Consider the following 21874-nt stretch of genomic DNA (forward strand, 5'->3'; position numbering starts at 1 on the left):
TGGAACTCCGCCCAGGTCTCCTGGATGGGTGGCAGGGGCCCGAGTGGTCAGGCACATTAGCAGGGAGTTGGCGTCACTGAGCACGACGCGCCCTGCTACACCACGGTGCCATCGCGCTAGAGGTACTTCAGTTCTGCGGATCAGAGTCTGCAGTGGAGCAGAGGACACAGTGGCACTCACCTAGGATGCACACTTATTTATAAGTTCACGTGTGCTACACGAGAGTGAGCTTTTCTTGGTGACCCAAGTTGTTTTCAGCCACACTGAAATAAAAGGCATCAAGGTGTTTGTTTTTTTAAGATTTATTTATCTTTATTGGAAATGCAGATGTACAGAGAGGAGGAGAGACAGAGAGGAAGATCTTCCATCCAATGGTTCACTCCCAAAGTGAGCGCAACGGCCTGTGCTGCGCCATTCCGAAGAGCCAGGAGCCAGGGGCTTCTTCCGGGTCTCCCATGCAGGTGCAGGATCCCAAAGCTTTGGGCCGTCCTCAACTACTTTCCCAGGCCACAAGCAGGGAGCTGGCTGGGAAGTGGAGCTGCCGGGATTAGAACCGGCGCCCATATGGGATCCCGGCGCGTGCAAGGCGAGAACTTTAACCACTGCACTATTGTGCCGGACCCAAGACATCAGTTTTAAGAAAAGACTTGCTCTTTGAGTTCCTGGTCTTCCTGCAGCTTTGTAATAGTGACGGCAACAGGCAGGACTCCATGCAGCCATCGATCTGCTGCTGCCGCACTGGACAGCTGGGTTTTGGGTTTCAAAATTATTTGTTTGTTTGCTTGCTTGCTTTTACTTATTTGAAATTCAGAGATACAGAGACATTTTCCTACTGCTGGTTTATTCCCCAGATGGTGAGCAGCTGCCAAGGCTCAGCCAGGCCTCCCCTCTCCGTGGCAGGAGTCCAGCACGTGGGCCAGTTCAGCTGTCTTCCCAGGCTGTTAGGGAGCTGGGTTCCAAGTGGAGCAGCCAGGACACAAACCGGCATGAGGAAGCTAGCATCACAGTTTACCCACAGTGTCAGCTCTGGCCCTTAAATAGTTGAAAGAAAGGACTAAGTTAAGAGATACGCACACAGAAAAGAATGTGGTATAGCTTAAGAAGAAGTAAGGAAGCCCTTTGTGACAAATAATGTGAGGTGTGTTACATATGAAAGCAGTGAGCTATGAAAGAATGCGTATAGTGTGCTAGCGTTTCTACAGAGAAATAGCACGTCATCTTTGGAAGAACGTATTGAAAAGACCACAGTGCTTGCTTCTGAGAAGGAACTTAAAGAGACACACTTTTCAACAGTACCCTTTAAATGTAAAGACCTTGTACAAATAATTATACAAAGGAGATCATAGCAGTTCACTCTTCCTTTTGTTACTGTGGGAGTGTGTGCTTTGGTAGAGACTGCCAGGAGACTGAAAGCAGCTGGTTTTTTTTAAAAAAAAAAAAAAAGTTTTTTGACATTATTTGATTTTATCTGTGCATTTTGTTAAAGCTTAGAAGCAATTTTGAAACAAAACTACCTCCTTTCGTTAACATTCTCTCTTTAATTCTCAAGATGTTATTCATCTCTTAGCTCATTTCCTCCCCGCTCCTGGCAGGCAGCTTCAGTCCTATTCCCCACCACAGTACGTGTTTCTGGTAATGGTCTGTACTCCAGTAGCTTTCATACTGTCTCTCTGCAGGCCTGGCTCTTGCCACGCCCCAAGCCTTTGTCCCTCGTCACCAGCTGCTGTTAACTGAAACATCAGGAGTTGTCAAACCAACCGCATTTGCTCCTTTAGCCATTCATTTTCCTCCGTGTTTTCACTTTCATGAGAGCAGTTAACCTTCAACTGTCCTCTCTGAGTCAAAGTGATTCCCTCCATGGAATTAAAATCAGGGCTGCATTGTTGCCAAAAAAAAAAAAAAATCTTTATTATAGAAAGGTTGTTTTATTTTCCAGGATCTAAGCTACATAAGGGCAAGATGTTTTATGTTTGTCACATTCCAGACCTCTTGGATATTGCCTGGCACGCAGTAGGTGGGGATTGTTTGCTGGGCGGAGCAAAAGGCCATGGTAAAGATGTGTGACCATTCGTTTTTCGTGGGCTCACTTTAAAATCTGAGGTGCTGTTTGTCCCCAGGCTGATGTGAACGTTAGTGTTAATTACGTGATTCATAGAAAACCCAGAGTAGATGGTCTGTAATTTCTTCCCTGGTTCGGTGTGCTTTAAATCGTTCCTGCTTGGGTTACGCAGCGGTGGGTCGCCCTGTCTGCTGCCTCCGTATCCCCCCCTTTCTCCACGGCAGTTCTTGCTAGCTTGTGAGCAAGAGCTGCTGCATTTTGCGTCTGCGTGGATGTGTGCTCAGTAACGATCATCATGGCTGCTGCACGAGCCTCCTCTGAGGGCTCTTTGCCCTTTCTTTCCAGTAAGTTTTTGTACTTACATAGGAAAGTTTTTCTTATTAGCAGTACGAGTCATTTTTCCTGACATTGATGATAGGACCTAGGAATCATTAGCCATAGAATATCAGTGAATTAGAGACTTTATTACAATGAAAAACTTCAAGATGGGAGTTTGATGTAATGATTCACCTCTCAGGATGTCTGCATCCCAGTCAGTCGCTTAGTTGAGTCTCAGCTCCACCTCCCTGCAGCTTCCCGCCAACAGGCATGCAGGGAGGCAGCAGGTGGTATAAGCACTTAAGTGCTTGGCACTCCGGCTTTTCCTTGGCTTACCCTGGCTTTTACTGCCTTTTGGGAAATGAACTGGAGAATGGAACATTGATCTATTTCTCTCTTTGCCTTTTAGATAGATAAATAAATCCTAAAGTAATAGCCTTTAATAAATTCAAAAAAAAAACTTTTAAATTTAAAGGTAAGGGCCCGGCGCGATACCATAACAGCTTCAAGTCCTTGCCTTGAACGCTCCGGGATCCCATATGGGCGCCGCTTCTAATCCCGGCGGCCCTGCTTCCCATCCAGCTCCCTGCCTGTGGCCTGGGAAGCAGTCAAGGATGGCCCAATGCTTTGGGATCCTGCACCCGTGTGGGAGACTCGAAAGAAGCTCCTGGCTCCCGGCTTTGGATTGGCTCAGTTCCAGCCATTGCAGCCATTTGGGGAGTGAACCATTGGACGAAATATCTTCCTCTCTGTCTCTCCTCCTCTCTGTATATCTGCCTTTCCAATAAAAATAAATAAATCTTTAAAAAAAAAAGAAGAAAAGAAAAAGGTAAAGGCCCAGCGTGATAGCCTAGCAACTAAAGTCCTTGCCTTGAAAGCACTGGAATCCCATATGGGTGCCAGTTCTAAACCCAGCAGCCCCGCTTCCCATCCAGCTCCCTGCTTGTGGCCTAGGAAAGCAGTCGAGTACGGCCCAAAACCTTGGGACCCTGCACCTGCATGGGAGACCCAGAAGAGGCTGCAGGCTGCTGGCTTTGGATCAGCTCAGCTCTGGCCGTTGTGGCTGCTTGGGGAGTGAATCAATGGATGGAAGATCTTCCTCTCTGTTTCTTCTCCTTCCTGTATATCTGACTTTCCAATAAAAATAAATAAATATTTTAAATAAATAAATAAATAACATGAAAGGTAAGCTACATATTGGAAAAGATATTTGCAATGCATATATCTCAAATAGAATTTATACCTGGACCCGGCACGATAGAGTAGTGATTACAGTTCTCGCCTTGCACGCCCGGGATCCCATATGGGCACCGGTTCTAATCCCGGTGGCCCTCTTCCCATTCAGTTCCCTGCTTGTGGCCTGGGAAAGCAGTCGAGGACGGTCCAAAGCCTTGGGACCCTGCACCTGCATGGGAGACCCAGAAGAGCTCCTGGCTCCTGGCTCTGGATCGGCTCAGCTCTAGCCATTGCAGCCACTTGGGGAGTGAACCATCGGACAGAAGATCTTCCTCTCTGTCTCTCCTCCTCTCTGTATATCTGCATTTCCAATAAAAATAGATAAATCTCTTTTTTTAAAAAAACAATTTATACATCTGTAGTATAAGAGACATTACTAAATATGGTAATCCTTTTTCTGAAGGGATTTGCAAGCGATTTTTGGTGGTTTGTTAGTTTGTGTGTGTGTGTTTCTGTTTGTTTTGCTGTTGTGTCTTTTGACCTGTTTTAGTTTTTGATTTGAGAATGGCTTTAGCAAAACAAGTTTACATTTTTAAAGCAGTTCTTTTTATTTATAGGCTCATTCAATCTAAAGTTATTGAATATTCACCCATGTTTTCTTCTGATACTTTTGTTCTCATCTTTATGGATTTTATGAAATGTTTTAATGTAGTTAAGTAGTACTTTCATAGTTACAATTTCTAGAAACCCGGCCTGGCGGCATGGCCTAGCGGCTAAAGTCCTCGCCTTGAAAGCCCCGGGATCCCATATGGGCGCCGGTTCTAATCCCGGCAGCTCCACTTCCCATCCAGCTCCCTGCTTGTGGCCTGGGAAAGCAGTTGAGGACGGCCCAATGCCTTGGGACCCTGCACCCGCGTGGGAGACCCGGAAGAGGTTCCTGGCTCCTGGCTTCGGATTGGCGCGCACCGGCCCGTTGCGGCTCACTTGGGGAGTGAAAACATCGGATGGAAGATCTTCCTCTCTGTCTCTCCTCCTCTCTGTATATCCGGCTTTCCAATAATAATAATAAAATCTTAAAAAAAAAAAAAACAATTTCTAGAAACCCTGTGAAGATTTTTTTAAATGTAGGTTTTATTATTGTTCAGGTAACAATGTTGAGACCAGCAAATCAGAAGTGATAGTCCCACTGAAGAAATAGCGTGCTACTCCCAGGCCGCAAACTAGGAAGCACTCCATGGAGGCAGCTAGGGGGACTGAACCTGTCAATGAAAGATTTTCTCTTTCTCCTTTTCTCTGTCTCTTTCTCTCCTCCTCCCTTTACCCTCTCTGTGACTCTTTCAAATAAATAAAATGAATCTAATGCATTTTAGAAGGATTTTCAGTTTTGGAAACTCGTTAAATTTTTGAAGTTTGGGCATTGAAACCCAGATGTTAGTCTTTTAAAGATTCCTCATGAGCGGTCTGGGCGCAGTAGCCTAGTGGTTATTGGCCCCGCCTTGCATGCACAGGGATCCCATGTGGACACTGGTTCTTATCCCAGCAGCTTCGCTTCCCATCCAGTTCCCTGCTTGGGGTCTGGAAAAGCAGTCAAGGACGGCTCAAAACATTGGGACCCTGTACCCGGGTGGGAGACCCGGAAGCTCCTGGCTCTGGATCAGCTCAGCTCTGGCCGTCGTGGCTACTTGGGGAGTGAACCACTGGATGGAAGGTCTTTCTCTCTGTCCTTCTCTCTGTCAATCTGCCTTTCCAATAAAAATAAGTAAATCTTTTAAAAAAAAACAATATTTCTCATGAGCACAACGAGTAAAATTACGTTTTTCTTCTTCATTCATTTCACAGATATTTAGTTTGCACTTTATGCTATGCCAGAGAGTACTCTAGGGCTATATCTACATGTTTTCAAGAAGCTGGTGGATGATATATCTAGTGAAAAAAAAAAAGCTATGCATAGATTTCAAAACATGTGTTGCATCAAAGTAGGCTTGTGTTTGAATCGCATTTTGCGTGAGCTTTGTTTTTTTTTTAACCCAAGTTTAAGGGACAAATTGGTCTCCATCTGCTGATTTACCCCCAAAATGGCTGAAACAACCAGTGGGGCTGACCAGACCAATACCAAAAGCCAAAAGTGTCATCCGTGTCTCCCACATGAGTGGACAGGCCCCAAGCCCCTGGACCATCCTCTGCTGCTCTCCCAGGTGCGTTAGCAGGGAACTGGATCAGGAATGGAGCAGCCAGAGCTTGAACTGGCACCCGTATAGGATGCCAGCATTTTGGGTGGTGATTTGACTTTTCACTGTGACATAATGTCAGCCCCTCCATGAAGTTTTTCATTGCCTTGTGCCAGTAAACGAAGAAATAACTCTGTCTTTATAGAGCTGCCTTTTAAATATTTAAAAAATTTCTATTTGAGAGAACAGACACCAACCTGGTTCACTCCCCAAGACACCCACAGTGACCAGGGCTGGACCCAGTGGTGGCAGGAGCCTGGCACCCCAGGTTTCCCACTGGAGCTGGCTGCCTGCCAGGGTGTCCTGTATCAGAAGCTGGAATTGGAGCTGGAGCCAGGAGGAACACGAATATCTTAATGCCTCCCGCAAAGCAGCCTTTGGAGACTAATGCAGGGAAAGCAGGGTAAGGCCTTTGGCACCTGGGGAAAGGGACTTGGTGGTTGCTGGCGCAATGTTAAAGAAGGAAGGAGCTGAGCAAAGCCTTGAAGGAAAAGTGCAAAGCACTGCAGGTCGAAGGGACAGGGTAGGTATCCCCAGCTTGTGTGGCCATGAGCAAGGAGGCTGCTCCAGCTGGCAAAGAATGACCAGGGGAAAGACCAGGGGAAAGCCAGCACTGAGGTGGGTGGGAGGGGCACGAGTGGCACAGGCCTTGGGAAGTGCTGGCAGGGTGATGGCTTTCCCTTAGATGAAAATGGAGAGAGGAGTGATGTGATTTAACTTGTAGAAGCGTTGCTGCGTCTGCTGACCTGAGGACCGACAGGAGTGCAGGCAGCCGAGCAGTCGGCTCGTTTCACAGGCTGTTGTGTAGGGTCCCAGAGGAAGAGGCAGCAGCCCCAGGGATGGTAAGAAATCATCAGATGGAGGTCAGCATGGTGACTTAGTAGGCTCAGCCCTGATCTGCAGCACAAGTCTCGCCGTATGGGTGCTGGTTCGTGTCCCACCTGCTCCACCTCAGATTCATTCCCTGCTTATGGCTTGGAAAGCAGCAGAGGCTGACTCAGGTCTTTGGGCCCTGGCACTCGTGCGGGAAGACCTGGAAGAAGCTCCTGGTTTTGTATTAGCTCAGTTCTGTTGCAGCCATCTGGGGAGTAAACCAGCAGCTAGATAGAAGACTTCTCTGCTTCTCCTCTCTCTGTATAAAAATCTGTCTTTCAAATAAAAGTAAAAGAATTTTTTTTCTAGAAAATGTCATCATATTGAGTTTTTCAAAACTACTAATCAGAAGTTTAAGAAAGTTTACTCAAACATTTTATTCAGTTAATCTCTGTTGTAAAAGCTCAGTGCAAAGTGTGTAATTAAAGGGTATCCAAAATGTGTTCCAAGAGCTCTACGTTCTTGTCTGTTTTTTCTTTTTTCGTTTTCTGAGAAAATGTTGTAGATGATTGTTGGAGAGTTATGTCTTAGTAAAGAGCATATAGTACCACGTGAAGAATTATAAAACCTAGTGTTGAGGATAATTTTGTATAGAATTTGGTTTCTTAATACGTTGTCTCTATTTACACAAGCTTTGCCGCAGGAAATCTACAGAGAATTGTCCAAAGGTAAAATACATCATTGCCATGACATTCTCATGATCTCTTTGTGACATTTATAATAAATATGTTTCATAGAAGTTTCCTTCACAAGATGGCAATAGAAAACAATCAATGTACTTAGAAGATATAGTAGTTGTTTAGGAAAAAAGCAAAAGAGAAATATCAACATAATCTAGTATTTAATAACTTTTAAATCAATGAAACAGCCTCTTTTTCTGGGCAGGGTAGGGAGAGGGAGGGGGATTTCTTCAATTATTTTTCTCTAAAAGCTAGCACTTCAAGCCCTCTCCCATCAACAGATACCAATTTATTTTAGGTTAAAGATGAAAAAGATAGGACTCTGAGAGGATGGGTATCTTCGTTGTGGTGCTTTGAAAACACTAATTAGAAAAACACAAAAGTAAACCTTAAATATTACAGTAGTTTCTAGTTAGCATCATATATGATTAAAATAAGGAAATATTTGAACAAAGATAAGGGAATCCTGGTAGAACCTCAGTGTTGAGAAAACTCATTGCATGAACTACAAAAGCAAATTGTTGGGTAGGAGAGTCCATCTTTCCATTTGCTACTAAAAGTAATGCTAGAAGCTTTACATGCTCAAGAGCAATTTTTAAAATTAGTCTTCCTGACCTCTTCCATAAGCAGTCTGCTTTAATGGTACCAGTTCTTTGCTTTCACAGTTGTTGCTTTGGGATCTATTACCTAGTTTTACTGTTACTCATGCCTGGGAAATTTTTGGGTTATCCCGTAAGCCTTTAGGTAATTTGCAAGTTGCATTTTAGAGGTTGACTATCTCATAACTAACTCTTCTTTTATCTTTCTTCAGAGTGAACCAACAGGTACACGTGCAAAATTCCACGTACTTTTTCTTTTCTTTGTGTCTGCAATGTTCTTCATCAGCGTCCTCTCACTTTTCAGCTACCATTGCTGGCTAGTTGGAAAAAACAGAACAACAATAGGTAAGTAGGTTAAAGTAAGTTATTACAGTTCCTTACGAAAATGACCACAGATGAAGCTGGACCCTAGAGTCCAGGAGTTGGGTAATAGGAAAATCTTAAGTATGTTTTTATTAAAAGTAATAGTAATATATATATAATGAATAAGGATGAATTATTTTGAAGAAGATTGAGAAGATGAGTTTGACTTCATCAACGTTTTTCATAACATGTTGTAGAGACTTTATGAATTTTGATAAGTAAAAGCAATCCCACATTTATAGTCTCTTTTGAAAAATCAGTTTATGAAAGATAATAGAGCCACACGCCTTATAGAGGTTCATTCTCAGCCAGAGTGAGTTGTATCCTGATTAGCTGGGGCTGGGGGCTTGCTGGGTCAAGTCAGGCTAAGCACCTGCTGGTGAATGCCGAGGTGAGGCTAGACATGCCAGTATAGGTCACAGCATTCAGCAACACATGCAAGACATGAGGAGAGTGGTAAGCCACGTAGAGGGGCTGTGAGAACTCACCTGCTAGGCCATTGCTGCTGCTGGTGAGCGTGAGAGCTGGGACTGGGAGCAGACCAGACTGGGCAGAGCTACACAGCCCATTGACCTGCAGGTGAGCTGAATTATGGGGAGAGCCAGGCTGGGATAAGCAACCATATCTAGTGCATGCATGAGCCGCAGTAAGTGCGGGCTGGATTGGCTTTAATGCAGCATCAGCTAGCAGGTGCTGGGACTGGCCTAATAGAAGTAGGAGAGCATGAAAACCAGGGCTGAGGGAGGCCTTGCTGGACAAGCAGTGCCACCTACCAGCATGAGTGTGGGCTAGATAGTGGGGTAGGTCGGGCTGAGCTAGGCTCCCAAACCCATTGATGTGTATGAGAGCCAAGTGGAATGTGAAATGGAGCAGACCCATCTGCTACACACACCGTTAAGTGCAGGAACCAAGGCCAAATGTGGTGAGCTTCATTTGTATCAGTTATTGAAATTTACATGTTATTTCACTAACATCAGAATTTCTTTTTCTTTTTGTTCATTTTTTAAAATGAAAGTATAGGGGAAAGCTTCAGTAATGTATTCAAGTCATTGAACAAACATGGCAGAGATGTTGCTGTGGCCATCAGTGAGGTGTCGGCATGGAGGCAGCACGATGTTTTAGTTGAGTGTTTGTGCACCTGCCAATGTAGCAGCGTCTGGAATAAGAATTTGTTGTTAGCAATGTTTTGTAAGAAACTTGAAAACCATCTCTAGCTCATGGCTGTGAATCTGCCAGGACCACTGGAAGGAAGAGGTTTTAGGGCAGCATGTAGGATCCTTTTAATTTTATGTGATACTGAGTTATGGCGGTTTCCTACCTGTGATTTCTCTGCGCTTCCCCAGCTCCCCCTCCACTGTGGACCTCTCCAGCAACCCCATCACACCTCACCCCTCTTTTTCTTTTTCTTTTTTTTTAAGATTTATTTATTTTTATTGGAAAGGCAGATATACAGAGAGGAGAAGAGACAGAGAGGAAGATCTTCTGACCGATGATTCACTCCCCAAGCGACAGCAATGGCTGGAGCTGAGCCAATCTGAAGCCAGGAGCCAGGAGCTCTTCCGGGTCTCCCACGCGGGTGCAGGGTCCCAAGGCTTTGGACCTTCCTAGAGTGCTTTCCCAGGCCACAAGCAGAGAGCTGGATGGGAAGTGGAGCACCGGGGTTAGAACTGGTGCCCATATGGGATCCCAGCATGTGCAAGGTGAGGACTTTAACCACTACGCTATTGCTCTGGCTCATACCTCACCCCTCTTGCATAGAAAGAAGATGGCTCCTGTGAGTTAACTCACTTTTCCATGCTCCTCAGTTAGAAATGCTGAAAAAGTAGCCTGCTTGCAAGGTGGAGCCCAGAAGACCTCCCACAGCAGCAGAAATCACAGATCTTATATAGGACACTAGATATTTTCCTTTTCAAAAATTAATAAATCTGGTGATGATGGGCTTGTTTTCCCCATTCACCTCTGTCAGCTGGAACTGTATAGTAGCTGGTTGTTTTAGAGGGGTGTATGTGCTTCAGTTTGCCCCAGTTTCTACCATACCTGCTTCATCTGTTTCCCTGGAAGAACCAGAGAGACTGGAATTTCCAAGAAAGCCAAGTGCTGCACTTCCCATCCAGCTCCCTGCTTGTGGCCTGGGAAAGCAGTCGAGGACGGCCCAGAGCCTTGGGACCCTGCACCCGCATGGAAGACCCGGAAGAAGCTCCTGGCTTCGGGTCGGCTCAGCTCTGGCCGTTGCGGCTACTTGGGGAGTGAACCAGTGGATGGAAGATCTGTGTCTCTCCTTGTCTCTGTGATTCTGCCTGTCCAGTAACAATAAATACATCTTAAAAAAAAAAAAAACCCTAAGCCACTTTAATAGTTTCATCTCCCAAGCCTAGGTGTTGACTAGCATTCCACTACTGCATCAGTTGTTTGTCTTTTATCATTTGATGATATTTTATGGAGGTATATCACCTCTTTTTTAAAAAAGAATTATTTAGAAAGTTATAGAGAGTGGGAAAGACAGAGAGCTCCTCCATTTATTGGCTCACTTTCCACATGGCCCCAGTGACTAAGCTGTGCTGGGCCAGAGCCAGGGAGCTGGAGCGCTGTACAGCTCTCCCACATGGGGGAGGAGGCCAAGCAATTGGAGCATCTTCTGCTGCTGCTCTCACAGGCACATTTGTGGGAATCTGAATTGGAAGTAGATGAGCCGGCATGTGAAGCAGCGTTCGCATGCCGGCTGCATTGCAGGCTGTAGCCTGCCGCAGTGGCCAGCTGTCTCCAGTACTTGGATGTCTAGCGGTGCTGCTGAGAGGTGATTGAGGGAATCTTAACTCCTTAGTCTCAGACCTCACTGAGGGCCTCAGCTCTGTCTTAGGAAATGTGTATGTGATTAAACCAGGTTCCTCACAGTACGTAACAGATACTCCAGCTTTTCATCCTTCTGTCTGCACTACTCAATTGTAAGGGATTGTAGAAGAATTAGAAGTCACAAGTAAATTTCTCTTTCTACCTCTTAATCCGAGATAGACATTTTTTCCTTTTTCACCTTTTTTAAGATTTTTTTTTTTTTAATTTGAAAGATTTACAAAGGAGAGACAGAGAAATCTTCCATCCGCTAGTTCATTCCCCAGACACCTAGAGTGACTGGCATTGGGGTGGTGTGAAACCAGGAGCTGGAAGCTTCTGCAGGTCTCCCGAGTGGGTGCAGGGACCCAAGGATTTGGGTCATCTTTGGGTCCTCATGTGCGTGCTTTTCCAGGCACATGAGCAGAGAGGTGGATCAGAGCAGCCTGAACCAGAACCGGTGCCCACATGGAATTCCAGTACTGCAGGTGGAGGCTTAACCTAATATCTTTTTATAAGATTTGGGTCTGGCATGGTAGCCAGATAAAGTCCTTGCCTTGCATGCGCCAGGATCCCATATGGATGCCAGTTCATATCCCTGCGGCCCTGCGGCCCATCCAGCGCCCTGCTTGTGGCCTGGGAAAGCAGTCGAGGACGGCCCAAAGCTTTGGGACCCTGCGCCCACATGGGAGACCTGGGAGAGACTCCTGGCTTCGGCTCAGCTCAGCTCTGGCTATTGCGGTCACTTGGGGAGTGAATCAACGGACAAATCTTTCTGTCTCTCCTCCTCTCTGTATATCTGACTTTGCAATAAAAGTAAAATAAATCTTTAAAAAGAAGAAAACCCAATGAGGTTTCACCTCATCCCAGTTAGAATGGCTAACATCTGAAAGTCAGATAACAACAGATACTAGTGAAGATGTGATGAAAAAAGTTACTCTGATTTACTGTTGGTTGGAGTCTCCAGCACCAGGTCAAGAGATAACATGTTAGAGTTCAAAAACTGTGCATGATTCAAAGTGAAGAGCCTAGGTGTAAGACAAGGAGAGCAAAAGAAAGGCTGAGTGAGAACACGGATACGTGAAGTCCTCAGTCAGCGGTACAGTTGGGGGTGGAGCATTCCCCGAAGAAACCTCACCAGAGCTGATCCCAGACTGACTCCTGTGTGTGCCAGGCAGCTTGGGGTCCAGCTCAATCGTTCACCCACATCAACTTACACACACACTGTGGGTTATAGTCACCTGGTCAGTTCCATCCCCATGAGCCTCCTCTCATACTCAACCCAGTGGATGCTGTGCGCAGCCCAACCCTGCCTACCATGCACTTTGCTCTCACACACACCAGCAGGAATTGTAGCCTCATTGGAGTGATCCCCAATAACTATTACCAGGCCTGATCCAGCCATGTTTCCTGCGTATGCCAGTGTGTGGAGCAAACAGTCCGGTCAGTTCTACATCCCATTCAGCTCTTATGTATATTGGTGGATTTTGGAGCCTAGCTCAGCCCCACTAACCCCCCTATGCAGTACACAGTTATGCAAGTGGGTGCCTGTCCAGCCAGCCCTGGTTTTCACGCTCCCTGGTGGATACTGCGGCCCATCCGAGGGATGCCCACACTTTTCCTACTCGTCCCACTCCTAACCCTGGATCTTGCACTTTCCAGGTGGTTCTGCAATCTAGTTTGACAGAACTTGTCCCTAGTTCCAGCGCTTATCAGCTGATGCTGTGACAAAGCCCAACCAACCTGGACTCATTTTGGTTCATGCATGCACCAGTCGATATGGTCACTTAGCCCAACCTGGCTCTGCCCCTGATTCATCTCACATGCAGGCCAGTAGGTTTTGTTGCCCTGCCCATCCTGGTCTGCCCCCAGTCCTAGGTCTTACACTAACCAGTATGAGCAGTTGCGCAGCAGGGGAGCCCCTGCAGCCTCCCCACAAGGCTCGCTTCACCCACTTCCAGGTCTTACGTGTGCTGGTGGCTTTTGTGACCCAATTTGGCCCACCTCACCCCAGCATTAGCTGGCAAGTAATGCAGCCTAGCCCAGCCAGCCCCCACTCCTGGCCCTAATGTGAACTGGGTAATGTTGTTGCATTTTCCCAGATCCGACCCACACATATGCTAGCGGGTATAGTAACCTGGCCTGGTCTGTGCTGCTCCAAGTCTTAATTCTTGCACTCACCTGTAGGGGCTGTGTCCTAACAAAGGAGTTCCCCAAGCTCCTCTGTCAGGTCACTTCCCAGTGGCAGATCTCACACACACCATTGAGTTCTTGGCCCAGTCTGACTTGGCCCACCTCCTATCCTAGCAGGCACAGTGGCCTTGCCCAAATGGCCCACATTCATTCCAGTTCTGTGGGGTGCTATAGCCCATCCGCACCTGGTCCACCCTGCAGACCCATCTCTTGCATGGTTCAACAGGTGCCATGACCAGCCCCACCTGCCCCACACCCACCCTGGTTCTCATGAGCACCAGCTGGTTTTGGAGCCTAGTCTAGTCTGGAACACCCCAGACCCAGCCCACACCCATGCCTAGAGACACCAAAGTCATGTCCAGCACAGTATGCCACCCCATTTTGGCCCTTGTGGTCACCAGTGGAAATCACATCCCAGCTAGAACATGCCCTTGGTCCTTAACCAGCCCTGCTCCCAAACACAGATCTTGCATGTGCCAGTGGATGCTCTGACCCAGACCAGCATAGCCCATTCCCTTGCTTAGCCTTTGCCCTTGAACCCTGCAGCCTGGCCTCATCTTGCCTGACCCATCCCTAGTCCCAGTTCTCACTGATGGTTGCTGCAGCCTACCTCTGCCCAGCCTCCCTCAAGCCCTGGCTTTCGTGCAAACCAGTAGACACAATAGGCTAGTCCAGCATGGCCTGCACCCCGTCCTGTGCTCCTGCACATGCTGTCATGCTGTAGTTTGGCCTGGCCTTGCCCAGTTCGCATCCCCACAGCCAACCCAAGCATCTGCCACCAAGTGGAGCAACCCTGCCTGGCCTTACCAACACTTAGCCCTACCTGAAGTGCTCATAAGTGGGAATGACGACCTACCAGGGGAGTTTCTCAAGTTCCCACACCAGGCCCACTCCCAAACCCAGATCTCATATGTGCCAGTGAGTGCTAGGTCTTACCCAGCATAGTCTGCATTGCAGTGTCAGCCTTTGTTTGTGCTGGTAGCTGTTGCAGCCTGACCCGCTGCCACCCAATTTTTGGGTGTACCTGCAGGTGTTGCAGCCTGGACCAGCCTGGCCTGTTCCCAACCCCAGTGCTCATGAGTGTTGTTGAGTTCCATGGTCATGTCTAGTTTAGCCTATCACCCCTCTCAGCTGTAGAGCAAACTAGCAGAAGTTACAGTTCCACAGGAGTGAGCCTACATATCCCAGACAGATTTTTTGCCATCAGACTTCGTTCTGTTGCATGCTGGTTAGTGTCATGGCCTATCATGACCCATCATCTGCTCTGACACTGGCTGGTACTGTGATTTAGCCCTGCCACATGAGCCCCCCATCCCTAAGTTTATGTGCACCAGTGGGTTGTGGTTGGCAGTAATCAATGCTAACTATCCCAGCTCAGTTCTTCCACGTGGGCAGGTGAATTAGTCTGACCATGAGGTCCTCCAGTTTCTCTCCTCAGAACTTCTTGGTCAGCCCCCTTGATTACCCGCAAGTACGGTGGCCTTGTCGATGCAAGTCCCCCAGAAGTCATTCATCATCTGCAACATACTCCCGCAGTGGGCTCTTCTCCCTCAAATCTTATACCCCCTTCCTTCCCTGAACAATCCACATCCCCTGCACCTGCGAACACATGGGCTCCCCAGTCTGGTCATCTGGTGGGGTGTTTTGCTGGCCTGGAGCCCTGCCCACCCACCTGGGGATCTCAGCACATGAGCGGATCCCCAGACCTAGTCCTCTGGCACACATGCCAACTTAAACCCTTACCCTTCCACCCATCCAGGACCCAAGCACATGTACAGGTCCCCAGGCCCACACCAATCTGCTGGCATGCCCGTCAGGGACCCTGCCCCCACCCCTACTCCCACGCACCCACCTGGAAGCCAAACACATGTGTGAGTCCCCCTGCTCTGTCCACCAGCCCCAGCCTCCCGCATGAGTTCCCTGGCCCCTAGAAAGCAAGTCACTTGGGCAGCAGTGTAAGCTTCAAGCCCAAGGCTACTGATTCTTTGGTGTTGATTTTGTATCCTGCATCTTTATCATGTAATCTGCAGACAGCGATAACTTAACTTCCTCTTGGAAATTGGAATTTGATTTCTTTTTCTCACCTAATGGCGAGAACTTGCAGGACTGTATTGAGTAGCAGTGGGGAGGTGGGGACCCTGGCCTGGTTCCCATGCTTACTGGAAATGCCCCCAACTCCTTCCCATGCACTATGATGCTGGCTGTGGAGTTTCCATATGCCTTGATTATGTTGAGGAATGTCCCGTCTACACTTAATTTATAAATATCAAAGTTATAGGTTTTTTTAATGTTAGATATAAGTATGAAAATATGTACCTTCTATTTTTAAATAAATTAATTTTATATTTAACAGAATCATTCCGTGCACCCACATTTTCATATGGACCAGATGCAAATGGTTTTTCTCTCGGATACAGTAAAAATTGGAGACAAGTCTTTGGTGATGAAAAGAAATATTGGCTGCTTCCCGTCTTTTCAAGGTAATTGATGAAATTCAGATGTCAGAAGTTGTGGAATCTGTGTAGTTTTGCTTCTCTGGTAAAATATTTTAACATTCTTAGAACACAAAATGACAGTCTTATGGACCTTAGGGATGACAACTAAAGATACCTAGGCTTTATATAAAATTTTGTTTTCTCTTTTTATTAAGATAAAGGATGAGTTTGAAAACGAGTATTTAAAAACATGAACTTGAGTCTTTGAAAGTAAAAAACAAAAGAATTTCCTATTAGCTTCATAAAGATTCCTTTGCAAATTTTGTATGTATATTCTGTTATCTTAAAGGTCAAACACATAATGCAATTTTACCTCAAATATGAAAAAATATGTATGCAGTGTGATTCCTGGTACATATTTTTCCCTAATTCCCAGCCATTTTAGGCCGTTAAACTGCCAAACTCATAGTAGGGAAGGAAAATTATTACATGTTTTCACAAATAATAGATCTTTATCTGAATTAACAGCCTATTTTTTGTCTGAAATGGGTTCTTCTGCCTTTATTTTCTAAGGATATTTTGTGTGGTAATAGATGTTGCTTGCACTGTTTTAGTGACAAAGTAGTAGTCACATGTTTTTACCTTCTGTATCAAATGTGTCTTTTTTCTGATTGCTTTTAAACTTTAACGCTGTTTTCATAAAATTTGAATGTCATATGCTTTGGTTTAACTGGTTGAGATTCTTAGGCCTCTTTTATTTCTTTTCTCAAATTTAGAGAACCTGTTAATTATTTTGCGTTCTGTGGTCTTGTCTTCCTCCCATTACTGTAAGAAGCCCAGCTCTACATGTATGAAGCCCAGCTCTACATGTATGAAACCCACTTCACATCCCCACAGCTTAGTGCTTTACCTGTCATTTCCGTTATTTTGTGCCCATCTTGTGTGGATCTTATGGCTGTCCATTTTTTTTTAAGGAAGATTCACTTTTTATTTTGCTATAAATAGTAAACTATTCAAAAGAGTTTCAATCTTCATGTTGTCATACGGCAGACTTACAGAACAGAAGCACCTGCTACTACCTCCATGGACATCAAATGTGCTCTAGAAGCGGGTCATTACTATTTGGGTTCAATTACACCTTGTGTACAAGAGGGAGTGATTGTATCTCTCTCTTGATTTTTCCATGAGTACATTTCTCATGGACTAGCAGTAGACTTTGAGTTGTGACATATACATTTCCTTTTGCTAATAGTCGTCAAAGCAGCCATCAGATCTCTAAGGGTTTGACCTCTCTTAGAAGCACATCACAAGATGGACGTGATCTGGATTTGCTGAGGTGGACACATTTACACTCTGATAGTCTAATAAACAAGTTCATGTTGACACAGCCAGGACTGTGCTGGGCAGCTCACTGGGTTACCATCCCCGGCCTTCTAAGAGATACACCGGAATTCTTGCTGTGCAGTTGCAGCCTCAGCCCCAGCCACTGGTTTTCTCTGATCTTCCCCAGGGGGGATGAGGAACAGCAACCCCCCTGTGGGCAGGGGCGAAGGGATGGTAAGCAGCAGTGAGGAAGAGGAGGCAGATCCCAGTGGCGTCCTCCCCTTTGCTTTCACGTGGTACCCAGAGATCGTCCCCAGAGTCCTTAGAACTCAGGTTTGAAGTCAGCCTGTTACCTTTATCTGACTGTTTCTCCATTACTCTGTGTGTGTTTAGGACTTGGCTGCTGTTAAGACTTTCTGTCATTGGTTTTAAGGGCTGTGTGGTGACTGTTCCTTAGTGACATCTGTAGTCATCAGGTCTGTGCTGTGGTGGAGTCAGTAAACCTGACGCCCACAGAACCAGCATCTCTTATAGGCACTGGTTCAAGTCACGGCTGCTCCACTTGCAGTCCACTACCTGCTAATGCGCCTCAGGAGCAGGGGAAAGTAACTAAATGTTTGGGCCCCTATGTCCATGGGAGACTCAGCAGGAGCTCCAGGCTCCTGGCTTTGGCCATGGTTGCAGCCACTTGGGGAGTGCATCAGTGAATGCAGATTTCTCTGCTCTGTCTCTCCTACAAAAACCTTACTCTTAAGTACACGCATGTTAAAGTGCCTGGCGGTGATCCACAGGTCATGGTTATGTCTGTCATTCTCCTAGCCTCATCTTCATTTCCTTCTTTGCTTCGGTTTTCTGGTACTATGTCTAAAAGTTAACTGATTTGTTTTGCAGCAGCATTTAATTTGGTGCTAAGCCCATGCAGTGAATTTCCCATTTCAAGTGTATTTTTCAGCTCCAGAAGTTAATCTTGGCTCTTTTAATGCTTTATCCTTTCATTATATCCATTTTCCTTTTAATTCATGGCCATATTTATAATTGCTGTTTTAAGTGCGCTTTTTTTCCCTAATCGATAACGATCTTTCCTGTTGGCTGTTTATTGCTTTGTTTTCCCTTAGTTGTGGATCACAGTTTCTGCTGCTTTTGCTGTCTAGTAACTTTTGACTCAATGCTGGACTTTTTCTTTCTTTTTATTTGAGAAGCAGAGGGAGCTCCCATTTGCTGGTTTACTCCCTGAATGCCACAGCATCCTGGGTTGGGCGATGCAAAGCCCAGCGCGAGGGACTCTGTTGGAGTCTCCCCCATGGGTGGCGGGGCCCAGTTCCTGGGGCTGCCGCAGGGCGCTTCCCAGGGCTTACAGTTGGCCGGGGTGGAGTCAGGAGCTGCTGTCAGCTTTACTGTCCTCCTTGGAGACTCTTGTATTTAATGTTGGTAGGCCGTTGAGTTACTTGCATCTTAGGCCTGATTATCGGTAGCCTTTTCACCAGCTGGTTTAGCCCTTCAATCAGGGGAGGCTGCCTTTCAACTCCAGGAATTCAGTAAGGTCTTTCTGCGTGGAGTAGTCAGACTTGAATGTTCTGTGGCAGCTCTGTGACATCTTCTACTTTCCACGTTCACAGGTGTAGCTTAGCATTCACTGAAAGACTCAGGGACAACACCGGACGGATTCATGTAGTTATTTCTGTATCCCATGCTTTTCAAGCCACCTCAGGTTCTTAGATCTTCTGCCTTGGACACCCCAGTTCAATGAGATCACCTTGCTCTGCTTGGTTCCCCTCCTGGCGCCAGGGTCCTGGCACAAAGCTGTTGGAGTCATCTAGGTAGTGAACCACTAGGTAGGAGTGATATGAGTCACTGTCCAGTCATTCTCTCTCCCTTCCCTTCTCTTCTCCCTGTCTTCCCCCACTCCATCCAAATACATCATTTTTCTTAAAATGGGACAAATAAGATAGGAAAGTGGGAGCAGGTGTGTAACCTAGTGGTGAGGATGCCCGCGTTGCGTGTCCGAGCGCCCAGGCTGCGTTCCAGTTCTGATTCCTCACTTCAGCGTACCACCAGTTACACATCTCGAAGGCAGTGATGTTGGGGCAGGGAATTTGAGTTCCTGGCTTCCGGCTTTGGCCCCAGTGTAGCCAAGGCCATTGTGGGCACAGGGAACAGACTGGCAGATGGGAGTTTTCAGTATTCTCTCTAATAATAATAATAATAATAATAATAATAGCAAATGTTTCACTTTAACAGTAAGACACAATTGTGCGCCTTTTAGATGACTGCAAACTTGTAAAAGGTTTTCTTTATTCACCACTGTTTCCCTTGTGATTGCAATGGTACCCAGAACCTCATGGACATTCAGGAAATTTTTGTTTTAGGAAGGTTGTTAAATGAATAAGTCCTTGGAACTCATATCCTGTATGAAGAGCTGTCTGAAGTAATTCACTTCAGACAGTTAGCCACATGTTTGAATGTCTGCGTTTGAGACGTTAGCAGGCATCATAATCTTAATAGGCCTGAAAAGATGTTATTTTTGAATATATATGTTATATAAAAAGGATTCATTTCCTCCGTGGTAATAATAGCTCTATAATATCAGAAATCTGTAGAAATTATTCTGAAATAATAAGCTATGGTATTTATTTAAGCTATAACTCTGAAATACAAGTGTGAAATTTTACTCTGATTAGCACTAGAATTTTTTTAATGTTTGTTGGATTTCCCACTATGCAGCTTGGGTGACGGTTGCAGTTTTCCAACTCGCCTCGTGGGGATGGATCCGGAGCAAGCCTCTGTTGCAAATCCAGATGACTTCCCCAGAAGGTGTGCTCCTTGTCCTTAAATTCTAAATCATTCATTGCCAAGCAAGTTGTAACACGTTAGATGTACTTAACGTTCTAAGTAAATATAAAAGTCACTCCTTTGGTCATTACGACGAGAAGTACTATTGTATTTAAATTTGAAACTGGTGACTAGTGTGTGCATATGCTTTAATATGCTTAGGGTACCCGCATTTTATCATCACCCCAAAAATTATGACTTGGAGAGTAGGAAGCGGAATTCTTGTCTAGTAAGTGTAGTAGCACCGGGGCCAAGACGGTCACAAAACCGCCCTGTCTCGGCAAACTCGGGCACAATGAGTATGGTACACTGTCAGCATTCTATTATATTGCCTTAGATCAGTTGTATGTTTTCAAAGAATTAATCATTGTACTGATTGTCATTTTATTTAAAACCTATCTGATATATAGATTTAAAGCTACAATGTCGAAATAATAAAAAGGTTTGGAATTACATTTTTTTTCTTATGAATTCATCCATCTTACAAGAGATTCCATTCTCAATATTATCCTAGCAAGCAAACTTTCACAAAATCAGTGAAATCATTCATTTTAAATGAAATTGTAAAGGAGCTGGAAATATTTCTTTCCAAGTGAATCAGCTGAAATACATTTGTTAGAAATAAATCGTGGGGGAGGAGGGATTATACCACGCAGGCCAACCCGCTCCTGCTGCAGGAACACGGGCCTAGGAACTCGGAGCTGAAGCCTGACACGGGGAGCTCTAGAACAGCGTGAGAAACTGGCAGAGCGCTGCCTGCCCCCAGAGGGACTCCCAGGGGACAGGACACGGAGGCAATGCGCCTAGCCCAGCGGCCCTCCCGTAAGAGGAGCCCAGCAAATGTTACTCCTGTTTCCTCTGCCTTTCCTTGCTCTGTTCCCTCCTTCCTGGATCTCTTAGCTAGAAAAAATAAGTCTACGCTGAATCACTGAATCATTTTTTCCCCTTAGATCTAAACTGCAGAGGTAGAGAGCAGAAAACTTGGGAAATGACAGGTAACTGTTTTGTACTGGCCACAGACGCAGACCCTCGCCTGCCCCCGCACTCCCTATGGCTCCTGATTAACATGTTCTGACGTTCAGACTGGCCTCCGAAGCTTCTCTTCTCTTGGCTGATTGACTCCGTTGGCAGTGTAGAGCCATTTGAGGGGGGTTGTGGGCGTCCTCTCCTTCTGGAGATAGTTTTTCAAATAGTGCTGAGATCTCCTGAGTTGCCCTCACATATTTAGGAAAGGAATACTAATTTCCTGCTTATTAATTTATTAGACAGTTTTTAATTGAGCATTAACCTGCTTACTAAACTATTTGATCCTCTTTTCAGTATTGGCTCAAATCAGCATTTTCCTATCAAACCGCTTAGTGAGTCAAAGAACCGTTTGCTGGACACTGAGTCTCAGTGGCTGGAGAATGGAGCGGAAGAATGTGTCAGAGCAGGTAACTGTCTCGCCTGAAAACACTGCCTCCTCCGGATCACATCCAGATCACCAGGTCTAAGAACTGTGCGAAAGCCAAAACCATGTGGCATTTCAAAATATTGAAATACGAAACTTTCTAAAGATATGGGTGTTTGAGTTCATTGGTAGATCATCTGGGGAAGGAAGATAGAGCTGTGTCTAATGCCTGGTGATGTGATTTATTCCATTCTGTCAGCTCTTTGGTTTCCCATCCACATATTCTTCATTCAAAGGTTGTAAGTTCTTTTGGCATTGGCTATTCCTATGTTTTAGGCATTCTTATTCTTTAAGGTCAGCATCCTTTATTGATGACTGTTACGCATCTCAGGGATTGTGGGCTCCTAGAAGACTCAAGTGAGAGTTTTTAGGGTTTACCAAATTGTGTAGCTACACGCTCAGGATTACACTGCAGCCTAAAATACCTGTGATGGTTCTTAATGATAACAGCCCAACACTGTCATCATCTTCCTCCACTGCGCAAAATGGCGTGACAGTCCACTCAGTTGGTACCGCCCCCGG

At 45.8% G+C, this 21874-nt stretch overlaps 1 protein-coding gene across 3 annotated transcripts in view; it reads left to right on the plus strand.

Moving 5' to 3' along the window:
* The window catches only part of ZDHHC20 (zinc finger DHHC-type palmitoyltransferase 20), an 88921-nt gene that overhangs the window by 64040 nt on the left and 3007 nt on the right, over positions 1-21874 (plus strand). For 2 of the 3 annotated variants that reach the window (XM_058670981.1, XM_058670982.1), the window contains exons 8-11: positions 8146-8278; positions 15669-15795; positions 19795-19884; positions 21223-21335. In XM_058670981.1, coding sequence (XP_058526964.1) covers positions 8146-8278; positions 15669-15795; positions 19795-19884; positions 21223-21335 — 463 coding nt within the window. Of the gene's footprint in view, positions 1-8145; positions 8279-15668; positions 15796-19794; positions 19885-20852; positions 20898-21222; positions 21336-21874 lie in introns of all 3 variants that reach the window. The other variant, XR_009246434.1, reaches the window with a different exon arrangement.

This window comes from Ochotona princeps, chromosome 12, assembly GCF_030435755.1.
Source record: "Ochotona princeps isolate mOchPri1 chromosome 12, mOchPri1.hap1, whole genome shotgun sequence".
Classification (NCBI taxonomy): Eukaryota; Metazoa; Chordata; class Mammalia; order Lagomorpha; family Ochotonidae; genus Ochotona; species Ochotona princeps.